The 15,287-nt window shown below is 41.4% G+C and overlaps 1 protein-coding gene across 1 annotated transcript in view; it reads right to left on the bottom strand.

Moving 5' to 3' along the window:
• Positions 1-15,287, bottom strand: part of LRIG2 (leucine rich repeats and immunoglobulin like domains 2) — a 53,065-nt gene that overhangs the window by 19,766 nt on the left and 18,012 nt on the right. Inside the window, exons 4-11 of the mRNA XM_033918332.1 lie at positions 13,170-13,304; positions 10,509-10,652; positions 9,848-9,991; positions 7,690-7,833; positions 6,375-6,518; positions 5,225-5,305; positions 2,000-2,071; positions 39-107 (exon numbers count right to left, since the gene is read on the bottom strand). Coding sequence (XP_033774223.1) covers positions 39-107; positions 2,000-2,071; positions 5,225-5,305; positions 6,375-6,518; positions 7,690-7,833; positions 9,848-9,991; positions 10,509-10,652; positions 13,170-13,304 — 933 coding nt within the window. The remainder of the gene's footprint in view (positions 1-38; positions 108-1,999; positions 2,072-5,224; positions 5,306-6,374; positions 6,519-7,689; positions 7,834-9,847; positions 9,992-10,508; positions 10,653-13,169; positions 13,305-15,287) is intronic.

The raw sequence follows: 15,287 nt of genomic DNA, 5'->3' as shown, positions 1-15,287 counted from the left end.
TTCAACAAAATCTTTCTACCCCGGTAGCCCACACTCACAGTTCTTGGAGCTGAAGATGTGCAAAAGCATTTTCTTGGATAGATACAATAGCGTTATTGCTCAAATCACTGGAAAGTAAACAATATTATTATTAGTATTATAAAACATTTTTGAGTACAAACATTTTATTGAAATATTCCACGTAAAGCAATTTTTATCAGGCTGAATGTCCAACATGAAAGAGCAGATCACGGCAAATACAAAGCAGCTCCTACATAAATCAAAAGACTACAATAATGAAAAAATATATTAAGTTTTAGGTCTTTAACTATGATGCAGTGAACAGAACTGTTTCAAGGATTCTTATTTTTACTTAAAGTGCATTTTTGGAATTCAATTTGTGCAAAAGCTGCTATAAAAGGTTGCTTCTCCCAAACCGTCCTTCTGTTCAAGGAAAGTGGCTTTACACACAGTAATGAAATTGAAGCACTTTGACACTTTATAAAAATAACTCCTTCCTTATGATGGCAAAGGATTTGCCATGTTCAGTCTATATATATTTCTCCCAATGGTAAAATAACACACACACATTTATTTTAAAAATTTCTATATCGATTAAAACTAAACAGTTTACATAATTTACATATATAATTTTGTAAAAAACATGATAAAACAAGACACACAAACAATCATCAGAAATCATATCTACAAACTAATACCAAACCTTATATAATGAGAATCATGAATAATTCATCAACTGTGCAGAGAGGAAAATTATTGGCTAAAAAAGGCATCTACAAATAATTGTGTCGAGTAATTTTCTAAACGTGCCCTTTTCACTACAGTTTCGTATTTGGCCTACAAGGGAGTTCCATATTTTAACTTCTGCACAGCATAAAGTCATTTTGCCAGTCTCAACAAGCCTTGGGTTAACATTCGTCTTCAGTAGAACTAAAGTCTCAGAACGTAGTGATCTGTTTGGTGTATAGCTAAGCATATTATATAGTATTTAAGTCATTAAATGTATCGTTTCTGTAAACGTGCAAAAAAAAAACCCACTCCAGGGTACGGGGAGGGTTATTCTTCATGAAATATCCATTACTTTTCATTTAGTTTTGCTCTAGATAAGTGATACACTTGAATACAGTAGAACACCAATTTTCCGAATGCTGATTATCTGGATGTCCAATTATCTGGATTGCTTTGAGGGTCTCACTTTATATAATCGAGTTCCTCCCAAAGTGCCATTCCTATCACCCTCCCTCCCACTAGTGTTCCTTCCCTGCTTCTGCCGCCACTGCCATCAACCCAGCCCCTCCCCAAACCGGGAGACTTTCTCCCACCGTCAGCAAGCCCCCTACAAGAGAAAAGGGTGTTCCCCCTTCCTCCTGGACCCAGAGGAAGGGCACCAGGCTTACCTTGTTTCCCTGGTGGTCTAGCGGCGTGCTGAGGCAGCTTATATTCGTCGCTGAAAAAGCAAGGGCAGGAGCGAGGGGGAATCACTCCTGCCCCAGCGTGCCGCTAGACCACCAGGGAAACAAGGTAGGCCTGGGGTCTTTCTGCTGGGTCCGGGAGGGGGTTGGTGGTGTCTGTTCGGAGAGGGAGGAGAAACACTGCTTTTTCTAGTCGGGGTGGAGGGGAGGGCACTGACAGAATTTTTAACAATTGTTATTAAAAACAAAACAAAAAAAATAAATGTACAATCATCCAGATTTTTGATTATCCCGACTGCTCTCTGCCAAGGTTAGTCTGGTTAATCAGTGTTCTACCGTATTTAGAAAAGAGATTATTGACCAGCTTTCTGACTTTGACGGGCAGAGGTTGTTTCAGCCAGTCAAGGAGGAGTGTAGGAGCAGCTACGATCCTGGGGAACTTGTATTTTGATTCCCACTACAGCTTCTTGTGAGCCTGGGCAACTCACTTAAACCCTCTATTGCTCCCACTAGGGAGAGCGAAACCTACATGTCATGTGTACAGCACATGTCCAGTAGTGCTATAGAAATAAGTGGCCAGTACTTACAGATGCTGAAGGGACTCTAGACCAGCAAATGCTCTCCTTGTAATAGATTTTATTTCATTTCCTTGTAAGATTCTGAAACAGAGGGAAACAAAAATGTTCAAGCTTTAAAAAACATAATACTGATGTCAGAAAAGACTGGAATTGCGTTAGGATATGCCGATTTTCATTGTAATACTTGAAAGGGTTGTTGTGGTTCAAACCTCCCTTAAACACCTCCTATTCCAATGTGATCTTATCAAAAAGTTACCCAGGCCCTCAGCGGTGCCACCAAAGGTTCAATAAGTTTTCATAACCATTGGATTTATGCCCCTAATCGTCTTTAGCTGGCAATACTATTTTTTATCCATCCATCCAATTTTCTATACTGCTCTCCCAGGAGAGCTCTGTTTACATGAGTTTATTCAGGTACTCAAGCGTTTTTCCCTGTCTGTCCTGGCGGGCTCACAATCTATCTAATGTACCTGGGGCAATGGGGGGATTAAGTGACTTGCCCAGGGTCACAAGGAGCAGTGTGGATTTGAACCTACAACCTCAGGGTGCTGAGGCTGTAGCTTTAACCACTGCACCACTCTAGAAATGAAAATGTAGTCAAAGTGAGCCAAGTAAAGGACAATCAAGCCATTGTGACATCACTGATGAGGTTGGCTCTTATTGGTGGAATGAGGCATTATGACATCACAATGCCAGCTCTGGTTATCAGAGGCTGAAACTTTTCACACTATTTATTTATTCAATTTTCTATACTGTTCTCCCAGCAAGGCTCAGAATGATTTACATGAATTTATTCAGGTACTGTTAGTCCCAGCAGGCTCACAATCTATCTAATGTACCTGGGGCAATGGGGAGATTGAGTGACTTGCCCAGGGTCACAAGGAGCAGTGTGGGTTTGAACTCACAACCTCAGGGTGCTGAGGCTGTAGCTTTAACCACTACCCTACACTCTCCCCCTTGTACTGATGGGGGGGGGGGGAGTAGAAAAAGGGGGTAAGAAGCAGTACTGCTCTAGGAAAGCTTAGCCATTTTACACTAGGAGATTCTCAAAACTTACCGTGCCCCTAACGATCTTCGCTAAACCTGTTGCAACCGGTTTAGTGTGCATGTATTTTAGCGGCTGATTATCAAAACGGCTCGGCACGGTCTTTTCCAATCTTTCTAGAAGTCTCCGACTGCCATGCAAATGCAGTACGAGATCATTAATATTAAAATAAGCACTCCGGGCGATTCTCTATCATCACCGGGTGGATTCCCTAACCTCTCTACAGTACATTTGTGGGCAAATTTTTCCTACAGGGGTCTGAGCTGCTGTAGCCTTACTTTCCTGTCAGTGCCTGAACGCTGATTGGCGGCAGGAGGGATGCCCACTCCCTCCCGTGGCCATCATCAAACAACCCCTCCCAGGTAGCGGGAGGGATTCCCACTCCCTCCCGCCACTGTCGTAAAGCCTATGGGAAGGGCTACAGGCGTCTGGGCCAATCAGAGCCTTAGGTCCCTCCCTGGCACATCCCAAGATGCGCTGGGAAGGCCCGCCATTTTGAAGAGGCCTGCCAGCCAGAGGGAGCACTTCTTATAGCCAGTCTCTATTTCACTTTACTTGAGGTAAACCTTTCGTTCCTATATGCTTATCAACCTCAAGATATATGGAATTTTAACTATTGAAGAACCTCAGAGACACCACTCAGCCTCACTGGTTCTCACAATTTCCAACAATGTAAACTTGCATTAGTATCCAAAGTTCACCAGAGTATCACTTTTAAAGAGTTAGTTAATTAGCACTTAGCTCTATTTTGTGGTCTTGAAAGTCGGAGAGAAAGCCAACATGTTTCTCTTCCCGCTTTTTCAAGGCTCATCCCCCTTTATCGCACCGAAGTCCGTCCTGACCACATTCTAAATCAAGACCACAAAATAAAGCTAAGTGCTAATTAACTAACTCTTTTCATTCATTGAGTCTCTGGCAAGTGTCACCAGCAGAAGAAGCTCATGCCGTTAATACTGTTTTTACTAGATTTAAGGAATTCTGTACTGAGGAAGTTTGTGGGGAAGACTTATTTGTTTACTGCATTTTACAATGTTTGTTTGTGCTTGAAATTGTGGATGTAAAATGGTACATTGCTTAGATTTAAGCGATTCATACATTTTTAAAATAAAATAAAATAAATAATACATACACACCCCATCAAAATATGGGAATCATTTAGATCTAATTTTAACTTGTTACAGCAAAATAAAGCTAAAAAATAAAATTCGACAAGATTAAACTTGTAACAAACTATAACAGAAACAATCAAGAAATTTCAAGTCAACCTATGCATTTGCACTAGTGGGTCTGTCTTTATAATTCATTTTTACAGTTGAAAAGGCAAATTCATTAATTTGCCATGTCCCTATGACCTTGTACAAGTCACTTAACCTTCCATTAAATCAGGTACAAACTTGGGACCCAATTTTCAGTAGGATAACCAGATAAGAGTCTCTTCTACACAGTTATTTTCTACTGACTGGGTGATTCCTGGATTTTCAGCGGTGTACAATTTGACATTACTGCTGAAAATCACGGGAGATTGTTTTGGCAGCATATAGACAGTTCCACACAATCAAGGCAGAGCCAGTGGTCACTTGGGCCATTGCCAATATTTATTTATTTATAAAAACTTATATCACGCTTAAAATCTTTTAGTGGCAGTACCTATGTAATTATTTTGTTAATTTAAGGCAGCAAAAAGGCTGTCCTAATTTAACCAGGTAGCTTATCTGGGTACCACTGCTGAATACCAGTAATACGATAGGTGTGGCACCAAAAATCCAGGCACAAGTCAGTGAACTGCAGTAATAATTTTAAAAAGCCATGATCACCATCAGCTGATTATCACCTCCCTCGAATGTAAGCCCTCTTGGACAAGGAAATACCAACTGTACTAAAATGTAGCTTACCTAATTTTTTTTTTTTTTTTTGAGGGGGGAGAAGCTCAAGGTTGCCCACATAGTATTTTCTATTCAAGGATGTCTGTGTTAGGACTGTCTGGATAAGGACTGTCCTATGTTAAAACAAGTTTTTTCCCTATGATGAGGAATTTTATGTTTTGTAAAACACCGATCTGTTCAAAGCCAAATGCTATAACATTTTAATAAATGATAAATGTTAATGCCTTTTCAGTAGTATCAGAGTCCAAAACAAATATTTTCTAGACAATACATATAAAACAGAATTCAATGATTTTTCATACATACAATTTATTGAGCTTGCCGAGATCTGCAAAAGCTTCGTTTGAATCTTCGATGGCCCACGAGATCTCGTTGTTCCTCAAATCTCTGTAATGTTGAATAAAAAAAGTATTATCTAATACTCACCCTGATGGCAAGGTAAGTGAAAGACTGCTGTCTATTAATTATAAGGTGAATACCATAACATGGGCTGCCCGACGTTCAAAGGGATTTAAGTGGGTAGGAGAGATCCACCCAATCGCCAGTATTCAGCAGCATTTAACTGGCAATGCTGCTGAATAATGGCTGACCGGTCATGTTTGAAGTGGGAAGGTCAGGGGCAGTAAAGGGGGGAAGAGTTGGGGAAGAACTGGAAGTACCCAGGTCTAGCAATATTCAATGCCAGCAACCACATAGCTAACTGGGCGAATTTAGGACAGCTTAAAGCTCAATGCAGGCTCTGGCTGAATATCAGCTGGGACCTACATAACTTTTAAAATTGTGATCAGTCCCTTCAATCCCTCTCCAACCCCCTGGAATGTCCTCCCATTTTAATCCTCCCCCCACCCAAAAACAAAGAAATTGTCTCCCTCTTTCCATTTATCGCCCTCCCCTCCCCCTACTCCAGGCCTAACTAAGATCCCTAGTGGTCCCAGTGAGTGCAGAAGCGAACCCCACTCGCTCCTGCCTCTAGTGGCTGCCGAAGCCTGAAAGTGGTTTGTGGAGCTGTGCAATTTGTGTTTTGCTGTGTTTGCGATGTACTAATTGGTGTAAACACAGTTTCCATATTACATTAACGCGTTGTACAGCTTATTGGTCCAAACGGGTAGAACAGAAATGTCAAATTAAATCTGAGTCCGAGGAATGGCAGACACTGTACCTCTTCAGCGTCCATGAAAGCAAAATGGCACTTATGCATCAATCGTTAACGCTAACATACATAAAATGTCAAGACTGGATGGAACTGAGCAACTTGGGCTGTGCATCAGTAATTCAGCCCCTACAAGGAATCCATGGGTAAAATCTGGACTGTGTATCCTCAGGGTATATATGGCTATGAGTGACTAGGTAGGTATTTGACATGCCTACTATATATATACTGAGTAAACTACAACAATCCGATTTCAATTCCGATTAAGAAAAAGAAAGAGAAACGGCTTTGCCACGACATACTTACAGCGTCTGAAGGTTTGTGAGGCCCTTGAAAACACCATCGGCAATGTGATTGACTCTGTTATCCCCCAGATTTAGCTTTTCCAACATGTTCAGCCCTGCGAAGGCCGACTCATCTAAGCGGGTCAACTGATTGCAGGACAGATCTCTGCAGACGTTAAAGATGAGAACAACCAGCTTAATATTGTTCAAAAAGAAAACTCTGCCCACTCTGCAATCTTTCTCAAGCAAAATATACAAAAAAAAAAAAAAAATCACACTGATCGCCATTATATCATCTGTCAATTAAAACTATTTTTAGAAGGTGCTACTTTGTGTATTGTGGTCCAACCCCACCTATTAACACTCTGGATTATGTCTGATATTCTGGTTTATTGTCAAATATAAGCAGCAGCTTCAAATGGCCCAGAATGCCACAAGTTGTATATTTATTTATTCAATTTCCTATACCGTTCTCCCAGGGGAGCTCAGAATGGTTTAGATGAATTTATTCAGGTACTCAAGCATTTTCTCTGTCTGTCCTGGTGGGCTCACAATCTATCTAATGTACCTGGGGCAATGGGGGGATTAAGCGACTTGCCCAGGGTTACAAGGAGCAGCGTGGGTTTGAACCCACAACCTCAGCAGATGATGGCAGGCAGACTATGCTGATCAATTGTGTTACTAATTATTTTTATTGGTTTGCAATTGTGCAATTGTTATGTATGTTTTTATGATACAGACAGACAGAATCTCAAAGGTGTTTTGGACTGATGAGGAAGCTAAGGAAGTGTCTACTAAGTACCACAGAATTTTAAAGAATTTGTATACCATTGTAGGTATAGTTTACAGGTAAATGCAGAGTACTGATGTGTAGCTTACTGATTGCACAGAAAAGCATTAGAGGGCCCAATTTAGTAACATGCAATAGGGTTTTATCGTTACTGCTTGGTGATTGCCAAAACTATCATGTGGTAAACTATGCAACCAACGCGTTAAAGGCTGAGGATGTTTTCAGAATTTCTTTCCATACAGTTAACACAAATAACATGGAATTACTTGCATCATTTTATCTGCAATTTAGTTATCTGACATGTTAGCATATAGTAACTACCTCCAAATTAACCATAAGGCGTAGGCCCTACCTATTCCACACTGGGCAGTTAATCCAGGAATTAGCATGGACTTGTGCTATTAGGGCTCAGTAAATAGGCCCCCAAGTAAGTAGAAATTATATATTTAAAAAAACAACCCAACTTGTAAAACATAGTAGGTTTTTGCTACATAAACAAAATATTCCTTCCAAGCTCCACAGACTGGGATCATCACCCAAAACTTACAGCTCCCATAGGCTCTGACAGAATTCACATGCATCCGGACTGATCTTGCTAATAACATTCTGGCTCAGGTAAAGTTGCTGTAAAGATCGTAGGCCGTAAAGCCAACCCTTGCTCACTTCCGTCAGGTTATTGTGCTCCAGTTCTCTAAGTAAGAAAACAAAATTAAGTCTTTCAGAAATGATACTTGTGGACACAAACAACATCATGCAGTCCCTTCATTTGTGTCAATTGTCAAGTTAGCAGCTGCCTCATTTTCTGCATTTCATACTGAAAATACAAGTCAGTGTGCCAGTCTTCTCGAGGCATTTTTCTGTTCCAAGATGCTGTCGTCCAGTGGGCCAACTAGAGCTTCACAAGGATGAGGATGATACATTTATTAACCAGTTAAGATAAAGTACTGTTGCATGGTATAAATGTCCTATCAGCCTCCATTCCTTTATTTGGATTGGCTAAACCTCTCCATTACATCTCCATGCTCATGTGTAGATATAAAAGGACTTGGAGGGGAAATGATTAGAACTAAGAGTTAAGAAAGAGTGAAGCTGGATGTGAGGGGTTATTATATACAAACAGAAAGGCAAGGGAGGCGTCTTTTCAACCAATGATCGCGTCTTTATTGAAATCAAGTAGACCCAACAAGGATCCCAGTTTCAGCGTATGACAACGCCTTCCTCAGGGGACCCTTAGCTAGCAGTCACTGAGTTCAAAGCATTCTGGAATGTGCAAACAACAGCACTCAGAGCAATGCTTGTACAATCGAGTGCTTTGAACTAAGTGACTACTAGCTAAGTGTCCCCCCTGAAGAAGGCGCCGTCATACGCTGAAACTGGGATCCTTGTTGGGACTACTTGATTTCAATAAAGACTCGATTATTGGTTGAAGAGACGCCTCCCTTGCCTTTCTGTTTGTCGGCATATATCCCAAGGCAAGGTGTTCTTCTGTTTGCCTGCTTGGGTCATCCCATAACCCCCACCTAATCAACCAACCACTTTCTCCCCATCAGTGCCAATGCAATTTTTAAAATTTTACATGGAATTTTTTTCGCCTTTATTACCACTAACATTTAACTCTCTTCGGTTTCACACTACTAGGAATACACATACATTTAAATTGCTCTTCCCTTCTGTTAAAGGGATTAAAACCCTAGGTAAATTCTCACATTCCTTAGCCTATTCCTTGGTAAAAGTTTGGAACGATCTTCCCTCGATTCTTAACTGAGGACTGATCTAATTTATTGAAAATTTTTCTATTACCTGCATTATTGTTTTATATTATATTCTTTAAAATCTTTGTTAACCGGCTCGAGTCCTTGCTGGAATGATCCAGTATATAAGATGGAAATTAGATTAGATTAGAAGACAGACATTTAGCATAAAACTTCTTGCTCTGTGAAGAAGTGACTCCTATATAGAAAATCAAAGTCTGTTGGAACAGCCTCCAGGCCTTACGGGAGCCACGTCAGGCCTCCAAACATTTGAGTTTTAACAAAGTGTAAATCCCATTTTTCTATGCATCACAATAGGCACCTCTTGGTTACTCCAATGATGAAGGATTCACGTGTTTGTGAATAAAAAGACTTTTTTGAGTAGAACACTGGCACCTCTACATACATTCAATTGGGTAAATAACATTTTTTTAAAAGTTGAATATCGGCACTCACATTGTAAGCGCTTTAAAGCGGGGACACTATTATACCATTGTACAAAGCTCCATGAGTCTAATATTTACTATTTTATCGTTTTTATTATGTTTACTGTTATAGTTTTGGTTACCAAGAAATTCTAGTCATGTTTAAATCTATAAGTTTGCAATTTCTTTCCCACTGCATGTTTCAGACACATTAATATTTGCACAATATTTTGTTACTATTTTATAAAAATCCTACCAGCTAGCTTCAAGCTGCCTTAGGAGCTAGTCTCTCTTAAGGCATTGTAGTCAGCTTCTAGATGGCTGCTATACAAAATGTCGATTCATTTCATTTTGTAGTAACAAAAATTTTACAATTATGAAGTCTGCAAAAGGTACTTTTCATTTTTCTTCTTTAATCTCTGGTCACATCAACAAGATATGTGTTCAAAATACCAGCCTCGGGATTTCAGAAGACAGATCGCTCTTCGTCATTTGCACTTTAAGGTGACATACTGCAGTTTCTACTTACAACTGTTCCATGTTATCCAGCCCAAAGAATGCCCCGTCCATCAGTTTGCTGATGCCGTTCCGCTGCATTTTCAGAGACTTCAAGGATTCCAGCCCTTGGAATGTAAGGCTTTCCACAATTTTGATCCTGTTTCTCTTCAGTTCCCTTAAATTAACACCACAATAAAGACACATCAGGTACAGTAGCCATTGAGGAATATTTGACAGCACGAAACAGAAGCTTGATGTCATGGTGTCTAGCTCTCAGCTCAGGTTCCAGCTGCTTGACCTGTAAGTGTTGTTTAAGACACAAATCAACCAAGTCCCTGTATTAGAGATCATGCAGTGAGCAAAGAACGATGGAAGAAGTGGCTCAGGGGATATAGTCTATTCTCTAGGCCTCAGAAGGCTTCTCCAGCATACATGTGAAAATGACAGAGAGACAGGAAAAATGTATAGACAATAGATGACAATGAACTAATGTAGAGAAAACAAGGAAAACTGTATATGATTAGAATGGATACCGAGAAAATGTAAAAGGGACATGTGGCTCTACAGTGCTGGGCATACCCAGTAGCGCTACAGAAGTGAGATGTAGTAAGGCGGGAACTAAAATTATTTCAATTGAATTACAAATCATTTTCTGAGCCCAAAAGTGTTTCAGTTGAAAACAAGTCACTCACAGGTGCTGCAGATGGGGCAATCTGAACATTTTTGGCTGAACTGCGCTTATTCTGTTTCGGTTTAATTTTAGAACAAGTATTGAACTGGATAAATTGTCAAAGCAGCCTGCTTCCAGGGTCTGTATCCTGTTGTTGCTCAAATTCCTAGGAAAGAAAAATAGATGACTTTTTAAAGTTTCAAAACATACCTTTCATAACTAGCACTTGAAATTACAGGGTAGAGAACATCCTTCAAAGCACAGTCCTGCCAGGCAATGGAAAGCTACCACGTCTCGACTTGCACGCACGGCTCACTGACAAGCTGCAGGAGTGTCAGCTCTAAATTCACACTCAAGGACTTCAACTGCTGCAAGATATTTCGTATCGGTGTTCAAATACTGTAAGAGCTTTAGTTAAAGCAAAGTCCGATTAGCACATGATCAAAAATCTCTACCTTGATTTCTTATCCATCATGAACGATAAGAAGGACTATTCTGTACTATAATTTATGGTCCGTAAATAATTTGAGAGAACACCCACATGCTTTTCTGTTTGGATGTTGAAGGAAACAGCTGCACGGTTTGTTGCCAGATAAGCGCATTGCTCTCTTAATGGAGCACTGCAACCTTGGTTTCGAAAGTTTCTTTGAAATTTTTCGATTTGGCACTAAGTAATTTAATTTGTGGAAGTGCAAAGGAATTTACCCTATGAAAGAGCAAAAAGAATTCACCTGATTAACAGCTGCAGATATTAAGGCTGTGCAGTGGGTGTGAAAATGATCCGAGAGCTTCTCTATTATTAAAAATACAGTCAAACCTTGGTTTGCGAGTAACGCGGTTTGCAAGACGAGCAAAACACGCAAACAAATCGTGCCTTGCAAATCGAGCGCTGACTCGATTTGCGAGCCCCTCCCGAGAACCAGCATCGCCCTCCCCCCCCCCCTGAGAACCGGCATTGCCCGCCCTCCCAAACCCCAATCTAGCACCGGCACGCAGCACCAACCCACAGAAAGTGCCGGAAGATCTTGCCTCTTGCCACTGGGCTGGGCGGAAATGCGCAGATGCTCAAGGCCCAGGTTGATGCTGCGTGCCGGTGCCAAATGGGTAAGAGTTTAGGTTTGGGCGGGTGATGCCGGTTCTTGGGGGTGGGGTGGAAGCGCGCGCCAGTGGCCTCAGGAGTGGGGGGTCTTTTGGGGATGTGGTGGGGTGGAAGCGAGCAGTGCCGGTGGCCTGGGGGGGGGGGGGGGGGGAGAACAATCAAGCGAGTTTCCCTTACTTCCTATGGGAAATTCGCTTTAATATACGAGCACTTTGATTTACGAGCATGCTTCTGGAACGAATTATGCTCGCAAACCAAGGTTCCACTGTATTTTTTAAAATATAGGTTTACAGAGACACTCTTTTTCCTTGATTTTGTAATAGTAGGGTTTTTTTGTTTTTTTTTAAACCAATGGTTTTGGGATTTTTATATAATTTCTGATTGGCCCAAACCACATCTTTAGCTTTCTTCAGACTCCCACACCTGCAGCACAACTCCCCCCCAGTTTATTCCAGTGACCCTCACCTTGTCGCACCCATCCCCCCCCACTTGATCCAGCGATCCCTACGCCATGGCACAAAGCCGCAGCTTTCCACAACCCCCACCCCAGGATGCACATATTCCCATCTGGCTCCAGTAACTAACAATCCTTCCTGCCACTTACTCCAGCAACCCCTTACTGGAGCATGCCCCTCCTTGCTTCCCAACATCCCCTCCACCCATGCATGGCACACTCCATTCCCCATCCCATGCTACCATAGAAACATAGAAGATGACGGCAGAAAAGGGCTATAGCCCATCAAGTCTGCCCACCCTACTGACCCTTCCTCTTAAGTCTATACCTAGTGACTATTTCATCAGATTGACCCTCTTAGGGATCCCCTATAGGCATCCCATTTATTCTTAAAGTCCAACACGATGCAGGTCTCGATCAGCCCATCAAGTCTGCTGACCCATCCTCTTAAGTCTATACCTAGCGACCGATGTTTCAGTTCGATCCTCGTAGGGTTCCCACATAGGTATCCCATTTATTCTTAAAGTCCAGCACGCTGCTGGCCTCGATCACCTGCGCTGGAAGCTCATTCCAACGGTCAACCACTCTTTCTGTGAAGAAATACTTCCTGATGTTGCCATGAAATTTCCCGCCCCTGCACTCAAGTAAGGCGGTAAGGCTAGACAAATGGAGCTAGAGAAGGTGAATGGCTGTGCACCAAGCCACGTCTTCTTCCTCTGCTGCGCTAGGCCCAGCTGTTAACTAAAAACTGTGTGGGCCTCCGTACAGCTCAATTCAAATGAACGGTGGGGGCCTAGGCTAGCAGCCTGAAGCTCAGCAATTCACCTCCTTCTCTTACTGCTGTAATTTCAGTATCTCAGTTGGGGGGAGAGGAGGGACAGAGAAGAGCTGGTGCATGTGTGGAAACCCCTCAAGAGTACTTTAAATACAGTGACTTGGCGTCCCCACGTCATTCAGTTTCTTTTACTCGGCTACAGCAACAGTTCTCAGTTGACCCTCTCCCTCCCTTTTCTTGTAGCCGATGCCCACTCTGGACTCCTACCGAAGGTGTTCTATATATTGCTACAGCCTGGGTTCCCTTTCCTAAGGGGTTATTAATAGTACTTCCTTAACAATGCCTTCATACTTACAAGTACTTGATCTGCATTGGTGGAAACGAAGAGGTTTTAATTTCTGAGATGAGATTGGAGCTGAGATCCAAAGTCTCTAGGGAAAGGTAGAACTGGAGGCACTCGCTAGTTACTTCCAAAACTTTATTATGTACTCTAAAAAGAAAAACACCCACAGGGAGAAATTATAAGAAGTAGCCAAGCATGTGTCATGTAACGAGTTTAACATGGAGGACTGGGATTAAGCTGGGAACTAACATGCCTACTATTTTCTCCTGCTCTATGTTTCAAAGGTAAAAATCTCTCTTTTTTTTTTTTTTTTTTTAATTCTTTATTCATTTTTAAGCTTTCATCAAGTGTACAAAATTCATATTAACAATATTAAATAGACCACTTGAACATCTTATCAGTATACTTTATAAACATAAAAGCATCCCTCCCCCAACCCTCCCTTTAAGCCCATTATTAATTGTAAGATCAAAAACCCTCCAATAGAAACCCTCCCCCCTCCCAACACTAAGTGGTGTATAATTAATAGAAAAATGGCATTTAATCATGACAAAAAGATGTTAATGGCTCCCATATTTTTATAAAATCAAGCTCGTCTTTCTGGCCTGGCCTTAGGCACGTTTTCACCATTCCAAGAGAAGTAGGATTGTTATTTAAAAATCAAGTGCACCGTAGGTCCAGAAATCAGAACTTTCTAAAGATCAATGTGGTCTTGACAGCTTACCATCTTTATGATAATTCTTACAGTTAGTCCAATCTTGCTATATGACAGTCTAACCTCGTTATAACGGACTTCAAGGGACTTGGCAAAACAGTCCGTTATAGTCAGAGTCCGTCATATTCAGTTGCATTTTTTTAAAACTTTATTTAGGTCAACTTGAAACAACGTACAATCAATGAACAACAGTCACTGCACAAGTGTATCAGCAACATCTTTTTTGTTTTGCGTTTTAAATCTAATGTTATAGCACGACGCTTCGTAGCAAGACTTCTCCGCCATTTTGATACTGAATCACAGGAACACCAAGCGCCTTGTTAGGTGGAGCCTGCATGTCCGTTATAGCCGAACATAACTACAGCTAAAAGAGCTCTGGGGAGCAAATGGTTTGCCCGTTATATGCAAGTCCACTATATGCGGTGCTTTTCTGCATGCTCGTGAAGGCGCACAGCTGGGACCAGCGGATATAGACGATATTCCGTTATAAGCGAGTCCGTTATAGCAAGATTATACTGTAACACAAAACCACTTTTAGTACAGTTGTTGTCTGACATGATCAATAATAATGTTGTTTTCTAGGAAAAGTAATCTATAATTTCTCATTTCCATAAGTAAGCGGTATGAATTTGATTTCAAGAGCACTGAAAAACTTGTCATCTGATCAGGAAAATTACATTACTTACATAAGTGATTTATATTCCGCCATTACCTTGCGGTTCAAGGCGGATTACATAAGAGTTGTCATGAAGTTAGGAAATATATAGGCGGATTACATAAGAATTGTTGTGAAATTAGGTAATACATGATGGGTAATTTGAACATTTTAGATTTGATAAGGAATAGATAGTATAGTAGGTGGAGCTTGGGACGGATCTGGTTGTGTTAAATAGGTTTTATGTATTTTTTTTGAAGAGTGGGGTTTTTGTTTCTTTTTTGAAGGTTTTGTAATCTGTGGTTGAAAAGTGCAGAATACTTGATACAGAGAAGGGAAACTGGAAGTGGTACAGCAGGGTCTTTGTTACTTGACCTTCAGTTACTTGACCCTCTGGACTAAGCGACAGCAGCTTCACCAAGCCTGACCCGCATAGGCTCAAGTTTTCACACAAGCATGGTGGCAGGAGGAGTTGAGAGAACGCTGATAGACAATCTCTTCAGCTGGAGGGGTTTGGGGATTCTTGCCAGCCACAGATGCAAATGCTGGTGCCGCACCAGGAGGGGGCACAAGCCTCCAAGGCTTCCCCCCCTCCCATGACTGCTGTTGATCAGGAGAGTGGGGAGGAACTTAAGGGGGGTCTGGCAGCAGGGGAGCTGCAACTGTTTGGAAGGGTGGGTGGAGGAGGAGGAGAAGGAGAAGAGTGCACAGCATAGCCCCAGATTATTTGAATGAAATTATAAAAATTAATTTAATGACA

Source organism: Geotrypetes seraphini, chromosome 13, assembly GCF_902459505.1.
Source record: "Geotrypetes seraphini chromosome 13, aGeoSer1.1, whole genome shotgun sequence".
NCBI classification, from domain to species: Eukaryota; Metazoa; Chordata; class Amphibia; order Gymnophiona; family Dermophiidae; genus Geotrypetes; species Geotrypetes seraphini.
The sequence above is the reverse complement of the archived record's forward strand: the minus strand, read 5'-3'. Positions and strand labels throughout refer to the sequence as shown.